Here is an 18,108-nt window from a genome sequence, read left to right as displayed (position 1 = left end):
ACCATTATGACACTAACAGTTATCATGCACTTAAGAGTTTCACATGTAACCACAAACTTATTTTAAATTTCACAAGGTTTGCTAAACATGCTAACCATATATGTGCACTGACGAGCGTATGTTAAAAAACATTAAGAATATTTTTCTCCCCATCTTTAGATTTTTTTCAAAGCTTTTTTTTTTGTTTGTTTGTTTTGATTACAAAATTTCAAAGGCATTAAGCGTTTTTAGAGAATATAAAGTATGCCAGTATACATACATTTCCAGTATAAGTCCAACCACTAAGCGCATTACAGTCCCATACAGGCCTATACAGCCATTTTGTCTTATAAAACATGCATAGGCAGATTTTTTACAGAATATAGATGCTTTTCACTGCACTTAATATGGTGTCTTGTTCACTATACTTAAAAATGCACCACTCATAAATATTAAAATTCAGCAAGCCACAACCAAGACTTTATTTACCAAAAAACTTTAGATATAACAGCAAAAAAAAAAAAAAAAAAAAAATATATATATAATGGTTATCATTATTCCAGTTTTGCTTCTTAAAGAAAAAGATATTCACTGCCAAATAAGTAAGCTAGGAGTTCTATAGTGAGAAGGGCATTCAAGCACACTAAAGTAACCTGAGGTAAGCATAATCTGTACAAAATTAAACTTTCCTTTTTTTTTGGCATCTTTAACAAGTTTTCAACATTCTTACTCTTTTTGTTGTTTATCCCCTTCTGTGCTACAGGCGACTGCAACACTTACCAAAGTAATGTGTTGACGTCCATGACCCAGCACCCACGGCGTTAAGACTGCCTAATTTAATTGTCTCTTAACCCTTTAGCTGCTGGAGAGTCCCTCTCAGCAACCGGGTTTCTCCCCCCGCCTCCCCCCTCCAACTTCTCTGGCAGCAAAAGGGTTAAGCTAATGTCTGACGAGTAGCAAAACATTATCAATAAATAGTCCTTATTTAAGTTAAAAATGTTTTAATGTCTATTTGTAGTTTAGTAACGCAACTGTAAACATACAATAGTTAGTAAGAAATTAGACAAGGATGTACTGTCCAGTAACTAATAAAAGGCCGTTCAGTAATGTAACTAGAAGTTCCCAATGTAGTTGGAAAATATGTTCATTCTCCTAACTTTGCAGTGTTTTTTTTTTGTTTTGTTTTTTTTTAATTACATTTGTTTTCTACAAGCAATTATAGGCATGTCCAGATGAGGCGAGTGACTCCACTAAAATAGATTTCACTATCTCTTTTTAGATGACATTGTAAACTGAATTATTTCAACACCAACCCCAAAGAGTAAGTAGCATTTGCCCAAGTCAAGAACACCCAGTTGCTGATGTGCAGCAATTCCATCATGCCTTGCAGCTACAAAAATATGAATAAATTAACAGTAAGTGGTCACTGAATATTGCTGCTGTTGCTGCCATTGCTGTCAGTGCCATTGGTCTCTGAAGAAATAGCCTTGTTGATGGAGTTAAGGTTGGCATCTGAAGGCATAGCATCCCGGCGGGGCGGCATCCTCTCGTTAATGCGATCTAAGCCCTTGGCCTCGGCGAAGCTAGCGATCTTATGCTGCGGCGAAAATCCTTTGATTGCTAAATGGAACACGTCAAGAAGGCAAAACAAAGACCGTTAGTAGAGAAATATCGTAATACAATAAGCAAATCGCAGAAAATAGTCAATCAAGAAAACGCAGACAACAAACGATGTGAAGAGTGAAAGAGAAAATACATTTTGGTGACTCGGTGAAGCAGTTGAAAAAGCTAACACAAACTTAATGCCTGCCAAACAACATAAAACAAAATACTTGGCTATCCATTTGAGTTCAGCTCATATTGGTTTTTGTTTTCGTTGTATCATATTTTATTATTAAAATGAAATGTTGGTTCTGAATTTCGTTCTCAAACAATTTGTGACTACCCAACTTTGCCTCGCTGTCTAATTTACACTTGGATTCAGCTGTATTTTAGGGACTGTATTTGCCTGCAGTGTTGTATGAGAAGACAAAGTCTAATGCTACAGCAACGTTTTCAACTTTGATTGCGGCCAAGCAGACTTAAAATGGTGTCCTGATAATATTCTATAGGAGGCTTATATTTAATAATTAGTGACTACACTAATCTGTAACCTAAATCAAAGTTAAAAAAAAAAAAAAAAGGAAAAATTCCTTGTTATTTGTCAACACAACATATAAATGGTGGCCCAATCATTGAAAAAATAAAGAAGCTGCAGGTTATGTATCTAGATTGCAGAATAGAAAAAAGGAAAAATTCTGTAATCTGGAATACTATAACTAAACATACAACACTGTATAAGGCAACACATACATCTGTTGCATCACGCATTTGTGATGGGAAAAACCTTAAATGAAAAACATGAAAACCCTTTCAAAGTAAAACTAGTTCTTGTGCTTTCTCAGATGATGGTGGATTGTTTGTTACAATGTTCTTGCATCTATATTTTGGGCTCTCCCCATGTTTAAAACTACAGTACTTGCTTTATGTTGTTTGATTTCTGCACACAGGTAGTTGCCCAATCCTTCTTATTGACACAATTTCTTGTTTTTGTTTCTACTAAACAAAAACAGAGGATCATTTTAATATCTGATTTTAAAGGATAGAATATTCTGTAGAACAAAAATCGTTTGAACAGGTTAACGCAACAGAAAAGCATTAAGCTCTGCGCTTTAAGTGCTATTAAAGAAGATATATTTACCATCCTTCTCTCATTTCTAATTTCCCTTCACTACTACTTCTTTAACACTTTATTACTTTGTCTTCACTACTTCTTAAAAGCTCTTCAGGTGTTTTAAAAATGTATCAGTCAAAACCCCAGTTAGTGTGCCACTGTGCTGAACACAGATCATATAGAACTTGAGATATACATAGAGCACGTTAGAAGGGGCAGAAGACCATTTAACTGGGATAGAGGCCATCATAAGCACGAATAGATATATTTAAATGACATTCTATCATCCATTAAGGAAAATAAATAGAAACGTCTTAGAAAACAATAGATGGAGCAGATGCCAACCCCGAATTAGGAAGAAAAAAAAAGTTTGGTAAATCCACCAAAATAACACTGTTTAGATGATGGTTACAAGGCAAAACTGAAAAAAGTCAGAAAAATATCTAGGGCAAAAATGGCATTAAAAAAAAGAGCGCAATGTAGATTGCAATGCAAGCATGTCAAGCACGCAAATATATAAAACCTAATTTTGCACTGACTTCTACAGAAGTCCTGTTATTAAAACACATCCCCTGTGAATAATGGATATCTGAAATCGTGCTCTCTTGTATGGGAAAAAAATAACTAGTTTACATATTGTATTTGGTAAATTGATATGGATTGCTTACAGCAGTAGCTTAAATATTAACGTATACAGTTACATTATTTGAAGTAACTAATGTATCTGAGGCAGCATATTCTACTAACAAACAATATCAACACCGGGAAAGCTATACGTTTTATCTGTTACATATATTTTGGCAGTGGTGGTTTATCAAATCTACTCCAAAAAAGGAAGGTCCTCTAATATATACTTACTACAGTAGCAAGTTCTTTTTCAGGCACCTAATATGCGGTCCCATTTGATGAGCGATCTTACTACTTTTGCTTGAGTGAAATTGGTTTCTGCTTTTCTTTTAATACATATGGAGCATACTACACTATTGGCATCAGGCTTAAAGGAGTAGACATCTGGACACTTGCATTGTCAGGGCCTATTGATTTACATATTTGACTCATATTTAATTAAATTAATTTACACTCCGATTCACATTTCTCATATCTCTTCATATTGTGTGCAACACATTAATTTGGGGGTTTCTTTGGGGCATTTTCCCCCTTTCTTTGGCGCTACAGTATTAAAGACCCTCCAAATGCATGCACTCTATGATCGTATTGAACTGATATGGTAAGTATACAGAAATTACAATGACTTCTATGGAGACATCAGGGTCTTAATAAAAACAAAAATAATAAAATTTTATTAACATCAATATATGTGACAATGTGATTTTATTCTAATAAAAACAGTATTTAAAATCCCGTAGAGGAGTGGTAATATTGTTTTGTCTTTATTGCCAAGTGTATATAGGCATTTATTTGGTTTATTTTACCAAAATGGTAAAAAATCCAATATTACTTCGACATCAGCGGAGTATTATTATTCTCCAAAAAGTAATTTATGGCACTGTATATATATTTTCTTCAAGTGACTTTAGTGAAACACATGAGATATTCAGTCAAAGTAATATTGGATTTTTACCATTTTGGTCAAATAAACCAAATAAATGCCTATATACACTTGGCAATAAAGACAAACAATATTACCACTCCTCTACGGGGATTTTAAATACTGTTTTATTAGAATAAAATCAAAATGTCACATATATTGATGTTCATAAAATGTTATTATTTCTGTTTTTATTAAGACCCTGATATGTCCATAGAAGCCATTGCAATTTCTGTATACTTACCATATCAGTTCAATACGATCATAGAGTGCATGCATTTGGATGGTCTTTTTATTGATCCCTTTGGGACCAATTTGTGTAACTATACAATTTTTTTCCCTCTGTTGCACCTTGATATTTACCACCTTAAGTAATAGGAGAGCAGAATAGTTTATATATGTTTATGTCCGCTACAGTATTAACACAGAAAATAAAGGTAACTCATAATTTGGCAGTGGTGCATTAGCAATTATACAATATAGGAAGTGTAATGTGATTATAGACCACTGAAGTGATGAAAGACATAACATTGAAGAATGGGGTTCTGTATATGTATATATTAAGTTACATATTTTAGCATATACAGGCGTACCACGCATTAACGTACGCAATGGGACCGGAGCATGTATGTAAAGCGAAAATGTATTTAAAGTGAAGCACTACCTTTTCCCACTTACTGATGCATGTACTGTACTGCAATCATCATATACGTGCATAACTGATGTAAATAACGCATGTGTAACAGGCTCTATAGTCTCCCCGCTTGCGCACAGCTTCCGTACAGGTAGGGAGCCGGTATTGCTGTTCAGGACGTGCTGACGGGCGCATGCGTGAGCTGGCGCTTGACTATTGGGCGATATGTCCTTAATCGCGAGTGTACTTAAAGGGAGTGTCCTTAAAGCGGGGTATGTCTGTACAGTAATCTAACCTAGATTCCCTGTCCCAGTGTTTGCCAGTTTCAGACTAGCAGTAATTGTTAAATGTCTGACATCCATTGAACTGGCAAATATCTCCTGGTTGGTGATTTGAATGAAGGGGTATGTTGTCAATTTTATTATTATTTGTTTTTACTAAGTCTTCACTGCATTTCTTCTTCTATACCAGTATTTTTCAACTCTCTTCTCAGGGAACTCCACCAAGCCCATGTTTTGAGGATAATAAACCAATCACACATTTACATACAGTATAAGATACATGCATTTCATTGGCTATCCTTAAAATCTGGCCTGGCTGGGATTCCCAGAGGAGAAGGTTAAGAAACACAGACTTAAAATAAACCAACAGCAAAAATGAGAGATTCATTCAAACACTTCTATTAAAATATACCAGGCATTATCTACTTGATATGAACTTCCTGAGAACAATTCTCCAGACGACTCATGCCCGATTAAAAAAATACAACGAATGAATGCATTGTTTTATACATCTCATGTTCACTTCAAAGCACACGGGTAATTAATTAGGTTAGGAAGCGTGGAAGGGGAATGGATGAAAGAAAGGGAAAGAAAATGCCAAAGCAAAGCTCCTCAGACTGCCTCTTATTTAAAGACATATTTTAAGAATAAAAAAAGCGAAAAAGACAACCAACCATGTTTTTTGTTTTTTTACTTATTGACATCTGACAAACTGTAAAACAATACTCCACATGACATATCCTAATAATAAGCAGCTAAATGCTGGGGGTCATACATCAAAATGATTTGCAAGTTACTGCAGGAACCTCAGACATTAAATGGATTATGAAAAGTGCCCAAGTAATACAAAAATGTATTTTGAACCATTCTAGAACTACACAAAAATTGAAATAAGTAAAAAATCAGTTGTGGTTGGTCATCCATTTGACAATGCCATGAATGGGATTTCAGAGGTAACTGAAAGACTGGTGACACCTGGAATGTGTCGTGTGGATTTTTTTTTAGAAAACAAAAGCCTCACTGATTAAAAAATGTGTTCTGCTGAAGTTGCAGGTCAGACAATGGGACTAATTTACTATATGGCGGTAATGCAAAAAACACACGATTTATGCGGTGTACTGCATGAATGAGTTGTTGATCTATTCACTAAGCCCATAAACTATACTCAAGAAAATACCCAATTTTATTTCAATGAAATGTCCTTATGCTTATAGTAGGTGGTATGGGTAATTCTGGCAAATTTTAGGCTGTGTGCCACATACTATTGATGACAAGTGTAATATACTAACATAACTTACCCGGTAACACTTTGAGGCATGTTATAATATATTTATATAATTACTTACCAGGAAGAAAAAACACAAACATAAGTCTTACTATTATTTAACCACTTAACATTCATACAAATAACATTTGTACTTAAGAATGGACAAAATGGTATACTGTACTTCCAACATTATTATTATTGCCTCAAAGAATTACATGAAAAAGAGTTGATATTAATATACTACATTTGCTACATATAGAAGATCATACTTAAATGAAACAATATGGACGTTTTGTAATTCTGTCCGAGCGTAATCCAAATTTTAACACTACAGTACTGTGGCATTATTACTAGCTGAGGATTTACAGTGGCACACTAGAGAAAAGACTGCCAATGTCCATCATTAAACGTGTTGTTTTCCACCTGACTTACTGCCGTTAAGTAAATGAGGCCCAGTAAGTGTTAGCAATTTACATCAATATTAAACTAAGTACAACACAGAATCACAGGAATCACAGAAAACAGTCAAACTGGTAACAACAATGCACACCGCAAATTAGATTTTGCTGATAGGAATAGATGATTCCAACATAAATAACAGCCCAAAGTGCTGATATTTAGAAAGCAGTTGTATTTTTTCTTACTTGTGGGTTCCCTCATTTCCATTGATCACTTTTAAGATTGAATCCCAAATTAAACTAATGAATAAAAGACTGGAGTTTGGAGTTCCGGTAAATGTTATTTTCCCGGTGCAAGAACAAAATACAACTGAAAACATTGTTTTAAAGGGGAACAACATCTGCTGTTAAACATGTTTTGAATGCAGTGTAAGGGTGTTTCATATATGGCTTTGCTTCTTGGACACGTTTGAATGTGTTATTTTTAAATAACACAATGCTTACATAATGCTAAGGTCACCTGATAAAGATCTACGTAATTTTGTGGAGTAATCAATGCTGCACTATAAAGTATCACCACATAAAAGCTAGAAAACAAATGTCTGGTGCTTTGCTATTGTATGGAGATTTGGCAGCAATCTGAGTAATAGCCCAATTCAGGCCCGTGAGGGGAAAGGGAATTGCCTGTATCTTGTGTAATTGTGTGGTTTTCTATGGAAGGCTGCTGAAAAGTCTAGATAATGATTTCACAGAGAAGACCGTTTAAGGCAGAGCATTCTATTTTAACACCTGCCGTTCTCTCTTCTCTTGATGAAATACACATTTTATTGCAATAGTACAAATGACTAAAAATCGATAAGAAAAGTCAATTTTTGTTTACATTTCCCCTTTAAAGCAAACACATTTGGTTAATACTTAGCCACAATTGTTAGCCCAACACCCACACACTTTGTACAAGCTACAGCAAAATGAATACACCCAGCAGGGCCCTTATCTGCTGCAAATACAACAGAAAGGGGACTTGCCAATTACCTTCATCAGCCTCTATAGCCTCAACAGTAGCTAAAGAGAAGAAAGGGTAGCAAAATGTATGAGAAAAAATGAGCAGAGGATTTTAACTCTAAGAACAAGTCAGTGAGTGGCAAAGGTTCAGGTGAACTGATGCTGAATTCTTACTCAGAAAACCACATTAAAATGCTACACATAAAATAGGCTATTTTTGTTTTGCAGCTTTTCCTTCTGGTAACTGTTACATGTATAAAAACAAGATCATTCAGATTATTAAAATGGCTTTGCTTATGTCAAAAGAGGTTATCTGTAAACACGCACAGGAAAAACGAATCCAAGGAATGCTGGTCTGACCAGTCAACACAGTTTGTAATAATACAAAGGAGCAGACCCATTATTATTTGCTCAATCAGTTGAAACCCCATTTTTGTTAACACCCACTGAAATATTACAGTATGAATGACCTACAAAGTAAGACATTAATTAAAAGGTGCAACCACGCATCAGCATACCAGGGGGGGAATGTTAAAGACCAACCAAGTGTAGACATTATCTTATGATGTGAGATGAAAAGAAGGGAGTTGGTGATCGCTTTGCATTCCTACAGTACCTGTATCTATACTAAATGGGCTTAAAATCGCGGCACAGCTTGAAAGAGGTCATAACTACATCGACTTTTAAATGAGCCCTCTTGGGTTCTGATTCAATAATCTTTGAAGGGACCAAACTCAGAAAACTGCCATTCAGGTCAATGGAGGTTTTAGCCATTGTTGGTGTGATCAGCCACTTTGGAGCATATTGAATCAGACCATTGGTCTATTACAGGGGTGGCCAACTCCAGTCCTCAAGGGCCACAACCAGGGCAGGTATTAGGGATATTCCTGTTTCAGCACTGGTGGCTCAATCAGTGGCTCAGTCATTCTGACTGAACCACCTGTGCTGAAACAGGGATATCCCTAATACCTAGCCTGTTGGTGGCCCTTGAGGACTGAAGTTGGCCAGCCCATGTCTATTAAGCTGGGGTGAGAACCTCTTTTTTTCTTCCCTGCAGTGGTTGCACCTACAGTATGCATTCATTTACTAGCATGTTACCTGAAAGTTAGATTACATGTTAATGTAACTGCCCACCCCCATACATAGCAAATTACCATGGAGATTGATTGGAAATCTTAACATTCATATGCATGGAGAGGTCAATAGCCTTATCTTATTAAATGGAAAACACGTTATGATATATTGTATCCTGCGTGTTCTGTCCAAATTATTATTACACTTTATAGTATATACACATAAGAAATGAATTGCTATTTATTTGCATGATCTGTCATTGATGGTCTTTGATGGATATATATTACACAAATAATTACATTCATCTACAGGCTGGCAATAATGATATGACAGAAAAGACCAGCAATTCATTTTATTAGAACAATACTTTTAAGCAATGTTTAAAGGTAATTTTAAGGCCTTAAATACATGTTAATGAAAAACACTTATCACCATACAGAATTATAGTGAACATTAATTCATACTGGGTGTAATATATATATATATATATATATATATATATATATATATATATATATATATATATAATTCTTAATTCGCTCAGGGTTCATAGTTAAAAATAGTATTAGAAAAAAATGTAGAATGCATGTTTTTCTTTCGAAAAATGGTCCTATATAATTGTATATATTTAGAACCAATCCATTTAAAGATCATTTATGTATACAAAGTTTAAATGACAGAAAAGTGACATTTACATTTTAAAATGCTGTTGTTTTAATGGTTAGTCTGAACTATATCTTTTTGTGTAGGATCCTCACACGGAAATTACACAAAGTTTTAAAATCTTTCACGGGTTGTGTTAAATGGCATATGAATATCTATCGGTACATGCTGTGTGTGTCTCTGAAAGTAATGGCCAAAACAATACCCCAGCATTACACTATATTTATAGAGCACCATATCAGTATATTACCATTATATATATATATATATATATATATATATATATATATATATATATATATATATATATATATATATATATATTTTTTTTTTTTTTTAAACAATGTTTTTTTTAATTGACTGGAAAATTCTTGAAGATTAACCTTTCAATAGCTGGCAGGATATGCTATTAGGAAACAATGTGTTTCATTTAAATAATTTAAAAAGATAAAGATGGAAGAAAAATTGGAAAATAACTATTTGGTCTTTTGTATTGAGTAGTAAGCATGCATAGTGCATACTATATCTTGTAAAATATGGCTGTGTACAAGCTGTAAATCAGTCTTGTCAAATCCTGCAGTAAGCCGAACCAACCAGACAAAATTAACTTAATTGCAGCCGAATGTAAATGTGTTTTCAATTGTCATCATTGTAGCATTCTCGAAGGATAATATACTTTACAAAATCACTACACATAAGAGTGGTTGGTTAATTAAGAAAACATGTCATACTGCAAAGGTAAACTGCAGGAGGAAAGTTGAATAAATTAATCTGGTTAAGTTAAGTGAAGTTGTTTAAGAGGTGTCTAATTCCTCATAATGCCTTAGACCAGGGGTGGCTCAACTCTAATCCTCAAGTGTCGCCAACAGGTCAGGTTTTAAGGATATCCCGGCATCAGCACAGGTGGCTCAATCAATCTGACCTGTGCTGAAGCAGGGATATCCTTAAAACCAGCAAAAGGTCAACACATAAAAATGAAGTAATTTCTCAACAACATTGATAATGCAAACCTTTTAGCTGTGTAATCATATTTCCTACACCATGGTGCTACTGAATCCTAGAAGAAAAATGCACACAATGCACACCGGAGATTAAAATATAGTAAATTATTTATTAGTAAAACAAGAAATAACCGAGGGGATCCAACCCCACCTTAGTACATATGAGCCATAGATTCGGGTTAGGTTGCAATAAACAGAAACCACATCAATAGTAAAAAAGATCTAATAAAACAATCTATAAACAACATAACAAAAAGTATATAAAAAAGAAGACAATGTTCAATAAAACGGGATATATGTATCCAGAATATAGCTAAAAATAATAGCTGAACAACTGCCTGAGGCTGACAGGGGGAGACGGAGACTTACACTGAAGCCCAGTGCGGGTTCCGCGGTGAACGTTAAGAGTCCGGACCACGCCACCGCAGAGATGTTACCACCGCCAGAGCTCCCTGAAACGCCGTCTCAGCCTGTCAGGATACGCGCAGAGTGACCTGACAGGCTGAGACGGCGTTTGCAGGGAGCTCTGGCGGTGGTAACATCTCTGCGGTGGCGTGGTCCGGACTCTTAACGTTCACCGCGGAACCCGCACTGGGCTTCAGTGTAAGTCTCCGTCTCCCCCTGTCAGCCTCAGGCAGTTGTTCAGCTATTACTTTTAGCTATATTCTGGATACATATATCCCGTTTTATTGAACATTGTCTTCTTTTTTATATACTTTTTGTTATGTTGTTTATAGATTGTTTTATTAGATATATTTTCCTATTGATGTGGTTTCTGTTTATTGCAACCTAACCCGGATCTATGGCTCAGTACACTGAGGTGAGGTTGGATCCTCTCGGTTATTTCTTGTTTTACTAATAAATAATTTACTATATTTTAATCTCCGGTGCGCAATGTGTGCATTTTTCTTCTTTTCATTTCAAGGTGTCCCCCTCTTGGGGGTCACCTTGCTTTAGGAGCTCATTGGGGAGATGCTCCACACACATGCTGCAAGGGGATTAATGTTTCCAGCAAACGATACACCTGCAGCACGAGCGCTGAATTTCCTACATTACCTGCTACTGAATCCTTCCAACACAACATGATGGATATACAGCTCCACCCCGTTATAACGCGATTCGTTACAACGCGAATCCGCTTATAACGCAATGCAAGCGTGGCTCCCAATGTTCGTATCTATGAATACTTTACAACACGATTATTGGTATCTTAAATACTTTATTGTACAATGCATACAATTGTACATTATTTCTAACGCGATCCGCTAATGACGCGATGTGATTTGGACCCCAAGCACAGCGTTATAAGGGGGTTGAGCTGTACAAGGATAGTATCATTCAAAAATACTCATTAATTTGAATTGCTTATTTCAGTAGCACGCTTATCGCTTATCTACTAGCATGTTACATATACAGGCAATGTTAACCTGTACTATGGTACATTTTTTAATGCAACCGCATAACTAAGGAAGGAATGTATCAAGGAATTTTTTAGTTGATATTGTACTGCTACTGACTGTCCAAAGGAAATATGGCCTTCAGCTAAAAACGACATTTTAGCACATAACCAATCACACTTTGCAAGCTGATAAGTTTTTACTTATTTTTTACATGCTATGTGGGTCTGCTCCTTGTGCTTTTTAAAAAAATGTTTTTTTTCAAATGCGAAACAGATGGTCCCCAGAGTCAAACGGCACTGTTTCCAGCTCCAGGCACTCCCTGACTCCCGACATGCTTACCGGTAAAGGTGACGGCATACTGTCGCTTCCAGGAGAACAACCAATCAAAGCAGGATTCCAAAAGGACACTGCCACCGTCATTCCTTGGCAGCCACCTATTGGCCTGTGCGATTCAGGGGATTTCTAATTCAGGAAGTAACACCAGTACCTTTACCGGTAACTATCTTGGCCACCAGGGGGCTCACCAGAGCTGAAAATAACACCGTGCAACTCCAGTGATCCTTGGCTCCGATCCTTTAAAAAAATGTAGGGGGAGGGGGGTTGAGGGGGTGGGGGGGGGGGTTGAGTGGGTGGGGGGGGGGGGTTGAGTGGGTGGGGGGGGGGGTTGAGGGGGTGGGGGGGTGGATGTCAACTTGGTTGGATTGTGGTTTTAGGTGTTAAGTGTTTCAATCTTATGTACTTTGATGAATTCCTCCTGGGGGTGTGGGAAGCATTCAGACCATGGTGAACACTTCATGCTCGGCAACATGTTGACATTTCTCCCAATTACTTGTTACACACATTTACGTAGTGCTTGAGCATTACACAAATATTTCAGGAAGATCTGTCTCTTTACCATGTTTGTGACTTCCGAATGTTAATAACTGTTGTAATGTTATCAGTAAACCCTTCGTGGCTGCACATTCTGCCCTAGTAAAGGAATTGAACAAGTCATGTCCTTCTGTAGAGCACACACAAAATCTTTCTTACCGGTTTGCAGTGTTTGTTTGCCTCCAGAGAGAACACCACTAGGCAGCATTCCGGTGGGTGTCAGACCTTTCAAAGTCAACACACTTTCACTCTCTTCTCTGTTAAAAAAAAAAAAAATGAGAGGAATATAGTTATTCAAAGTTTTTTCCCCCCAAAGACCACATTTATAGGAATTATTTGTAAGATGTACAAAACATATTTTTGTATATACGAATATTTGGTATGCATTAAAGGTAAAGGATTTGTGTATCTCTCTCTCTCTATATAAATATATATATATATATATATATATATATATATATATATATATATATATATATATATATATATATATATATATATATCTATATATGTAGATACACATATATACACACACTTGTTTTAACTATCTATTATTTTCTTTTGTACAACTATTATTAGGTTTTGGCAAGTTGGGTACAAAAATGAAAAACGAGAAAAGGGGAACACATAAAAAAGGGGATACGAAAGGTGTGCCGTGATATATAAAAAAAATGATATATTTACTCAAACACCTGGAGCCAAGAGGTCATTAGGCCATACACAGATGTTGTAAAGGGCTGTGTATTCAGGGGTCACAGCTTTTGTGGGAGGATTTGACTCTGTGTTTCAGGAAAGCAGTAAGCCTTTCCATCCCTTTGTCTACACTTTGCTCGACCAAATTTTGAGGGTGTCAGGTAGATTTCCCACATGGCTAAAATCAAGCATCTTGTAGCACTTAAAATGTGGGAGATCAATTTCCTACTGGAGGGATTGGTATGGTCAATGGGTTTGGCCAGGATGATGGTTAACGCATCACAAGGAATATGATTTTCCTTATATAGCAATTTCCACTGTCTCCTCAATTAAATCCAGCACCATTTTCCAGAACCGTTGTACCTTATGGCAGGACCACGAGATATGGACAAGATCTCCCAATTTGGCCACACTTTCTCCAACGTAATTTGGACGAACCCGGGAACATTAAGTTCAAACGTTGGGGAGTCAGAGAGCTTTATTTATTTTATGTCCACATTTATGAATTGCTTCCCTTACATATGAAACTGGTCTGCTATATATGAATAATACAAATACAATTTGATTTTAGAATACATTGGATAACGAGTGAGATCAGAACCAGATGTTACAATTATATTGACTAGAGATGTCAGAATTACTTAAGGTAACACAGTTGATTACAATAGCAAAATAGGAAAGTAATCCCATATTTGGAAAAACAATGGGTGGGGAAGACTAATGATCGTGACCTACCAGTTAATAAACCAAAGTATATAAATATAATTGGGAGGTGCAAACGTGGACTGGGGAACAAACAGAAACAAAAAAGAAAATACTAAGGTATTAACTATAAAGAAATCCACTTTGTTGCACACCACAAATAACTATTGATAAATGGGATACATAAAACTTATCACTGTACAAGGAGAACAGTGAATAAAATACACAGTGTGTAGGCGTATCTACCACCGATGCCTCTTACAGTATCTGGTTGAAAAAATACCAGTGTAAGAGGACCAAAATGATTGGACACTAAGTTTGAATACAGTTAGCATATTTACATCAAAAAAGTAATGTGGACATAAGTGAGTGAGGCACAGGGAGAACTTACAGCAACCTGCCAAAATCACAAGACAACGAGCTGGGATTCATTCTACAAAGCCAGTGCATGATTAGCACTATGGGCCTTATTCTATATTATCCACAATATGGTCTAAACGGCAAATTCAGACAATATAGAATAAGGCCCCAAGTGTTTCTCCTAGGAAGATGTTTTTTATTTAAAAAAAATAGAAAGTTCGATAAAACTATAAAAAAAAAAAATACTGAATCATATTACTTTATGTTTAGTAATAATAGCACACAACTATAAACCAAGTTATAAAGATAAACAACAAATATAAAACATTTATTGTGGCAAATAGTTCACAAAGAATTATTGGAGTTTATACATTGAGGGTCATTCTTGTAAAATATATTTAAGACGTTTTAATACTCTAATTTGTGTAAACTTTGGTTGAAGAGTGATGGATCTACAACCAAAATATGCAGCACTGTCACAAGGGAGACCCTACACACTTTTTGTGAGCCTACACACTTTTTGTGAGCCTTTACAGTGGAGCATTATAAATTGGTTTATGTATTTTATTTCATTGTTAGGCAGCCAGCCTAAACAAGACGTTACACAGCTGCCAACAGATGAAGTTATAAAGAAAAATCATGAACACAGAATAAAAAGGAGTGACCAATTTAGGCTCACTGGAGAATTTAGTGCTATAATCCCTTCACTGCCAAGGCAATGTACCCACGCGTGGCCAAGGGAAGATTACAATTTTTGTGATGGCATTACACTGTTTCTTTACACCTTCACTTTAATTAGTTGTTGATGCCAAATGACTTTGCTAAATTAAAAGCAGTAATATGTAATATGGCCATCTGCTTTTTGTCTGAATGTGCCATATTACACAACATATAACCCGTCATTTTGTCTACTTTTAGAAAATATAATAACCAATACTTTTACTTGTTATGTTTTTATAAGGAAATTGTGGTGGTTTGTTCCAAGGGAGAATAACACAGATTTTGATGCACTGCTACTTTCTCATGTAAATACAGTAACTAAACGATGATGAAGCCAGATGCAACTTTTGTTTTGTGAGAGTAAAATAGGTCACTTTAAACTGTCATACAAAGGCTAACTATAAAAATGGCTGCTTTCTATGACCGATAAAATAAAAGTGGTTAGTTTCTTCTGCACCAGAGTAATGTCAAATGTCAATGTCCCTCAAAATGTGTCAGTGGGATCTTGTGAAAACTAAGTGTTCAAACACTATGTAAATGCAAATGTATATACTGTACAACATGTGTTTAGGGATTGATTTTTCCACAACCCCTCAGAAACAAGTGTGTGCGTGTGTAAGCATATCTATTTTTATGTGTAGCTCAATATACATACACAGACACAAACATACACAGACACACAGAACTAAGAGTCAAAAAAAAATAACTGGGCTCCTGTACCTCTAAACCTTCCTCCCCTTTCCCACTTCTGACAACGGAACTCATTGATGATCAGGGGGAGTAAGTGGCGCCCTCCCTAACAATCACTGAAGCAGCATGATGATTTTAAGCCTCCTAACAGCCATGCTTTGCCACATGTGTAACATGTATAAGGGCAGTGAAGGGGTTAATATTGTGTGAAATCCTTTTCTTCATCTTTCACACACACTCATTCAAATTGCCAGATAAAAAATAAAAAATGACTGAAATGTCATACAATTCCACCTTAGAAAGTATCATGAGGTGTATGGTGTAATATAACAAATGCTCCATTCAAATCAGTACTACTCCTTACGACAGGTTCTGGCACTGGAACACACCTAAATAGGGCTGGGATTAACCTTTCAGCACAGTTGGCCGCGGTCGTTTGGCTACCATGACAACTCGCTGCCGCAGATGACCCGGGGAGTTTGGTGGATTCTGGGACATTTTACAGATAACTGTAATATATAACTTTTACTCCTAACCCTTGCAGTTTAAACAGCCACGTCGAATTGACCCTCAGTGGCTAAACAACCACAGTGAATGTGGGAAGGTGCCTTGTGGAGTAACATGGTTTGATAAAAATACTGTAGCCAATAGTGTATTGCAAGCAAAAGGCTGCACATACAGCATAATAGAATATAGCTTCATACTTTTAAATATTATTCTGGTTCTTCTTGGCACCAGGCACATAGATATCTACTGAGATGTTGTACATAAAGCAGTGCAGAACTGCATATCGCACTCCTGAACGTGTATAAAAACTAGGCATGCTTTATTATAAATCTCCACTTGGAGAATGTTATCTAGAGCCAGCTATTTCTTTTTATAATCTGAGGCAATAATTTGTGTAAATGAATAATGTAATGTAGCTTTTGGAAATGGATACAACCCAAACTGCTTTTCTGGTATGCACAAAGCCTTTATAAAAAATCATGATGCTACAAATATTATAGCTCTCACTCAGACTCTTATACCAGACTGCATATCCTGAAACCTGAACATAGACCAGAAGTATTTGAGTTTTGGTTTCAGAATCCAACTATAGCATGTTACTCTTAGTTCAGGTATACACAGAGGCATTTGCATAGCACAAAAAACCCTGAAAGAAAGGTATACAATTCCTTTGTAAAAATGAAAATAACTCTTGATTTTTACATTTTAATAAAGGAAAGTTTGTTACCCCCACCCTCCAGTGGTAGTACTGTAAGAAACGCAATGTTTGTTTCATAATTATAATAATAACAATTATAATTATGCATAAGCAATTAAAGAAAACTTGCTTGTAACATTGCTGCAGAAAATGCTATCCAGTTCCCCAATCCTTTATGTATTCAATGTACAGGTGAATCTAGGGAGAATCAAATGGACAAAACAAACCGGTAACAATAAAATAAACATCAGTCAACTATCTTGACAGCCCAACCAGGCATCCTTATTAGTAGTAAGCACTCTAATCTCCATGAGATGGTGAAATTAATTGCTCCAAAAATGTATTTTGGCAAATTTAAAAGGCTCCAGATGCAAATCGCTAGGGCAACCTCACATTTGTTTTTATCACAGGCTTCCCCTGCCCCATGTTTGTAATCTTATATAAGATCTTCTTGTTCCATTGCCAAGGACAATCCAAATCAAGGCACCCTTACAGCAAATTGCAAACACCATTTATTAAGATGTTACCCATGGGGAGAGAGATTGGAGCAATGTGACTGAATATAGTTTCATGGAAAGGTTGTTTTATGTTATTGGGATAGTATTGTTGTTGTAATAACATTAGGCAATGGTTCTGTATCATACTGTATTTATATGTGCAGATACACAGGGCAGCTAAACTACTGTGACAAAGCAGCTGTGGGAAGCTGTATTTACACCCGCGTTGATTGGACCCCTGCTCTTGGCTCTGCTCCCAGACTCAATTGGAACATAATGCCAAGGACCTAAAATAATTAGTTGAATGCAGAGCAAGAAGTGTACAGGAGGGTGACAGGTAATCGGTCAATGACCTCAAAGTAAAATGCATAGGTCATTAGCTACGAGATAGATATAATGCTCAGGGGACGT

General features: G+C 36.1%; 1 protein-coding gene across 2 annotated transcripts in view; it reads right to left on the bottom strand.

The window, feature by feature from the left end:
• Nucleotides 1-1,145: 1,145 nt before the first annotated feature.
• PPP3CA (protein phosphatase 3 catalytic subunit alpha) overlaps nucleotides 1,146-18,108 on the bottom strand; it is a 299,989-nt gene continuing 283,026 nt past the window's right edge. The window contains exons 12-14 of one of the 2 annotated variants that reach the window (XM_075609145.1): nucleotides 12,991-13,088; nucleotides 7,854-7,883; nucleotides 1,146-1,599 (exon numbers count right to left, since the gene is read on the bottom strand). In XM_075609145.1, coding sequence (XP_075465260.1) covers nucleotides 1,403-1,599; nucleotides 7,854-7,883; nucleotides 12,991-13,088 — 325 coding nt within the window. In that variant the 3' untranslated portion in view covers nucleotides 1,146-1,402. The remainder of the gene's footprint in view (nucleotides 1,600-7,853; nucleotides 7,884-12,990; nucleotides 13,089-18,108) is intronic. The other variant, XM_075609155.1, reaches the window with a different exon arrangement.

The sequence above is a fragment of the Ascaphus truei genome, chromosome 1 (assembly GCF_040206685.1).
Source record: "Ascaphus truei isolate aAscTru1 chromosome 1, aAscTru1.hap1, whole genome shotgun sequence".
Classification (NCBI taxonomy): Eukaryota; Metazoa; Chordata; class Amphibia; order Anura; family Ascaphidae; genus Ascaphus; species Ascaphus truei.
The sequence above is the reverse complement of the archived record's forward strand: the minus strand, read 5'-3'. Positions and strand labels throughout refer to the sequence as shown.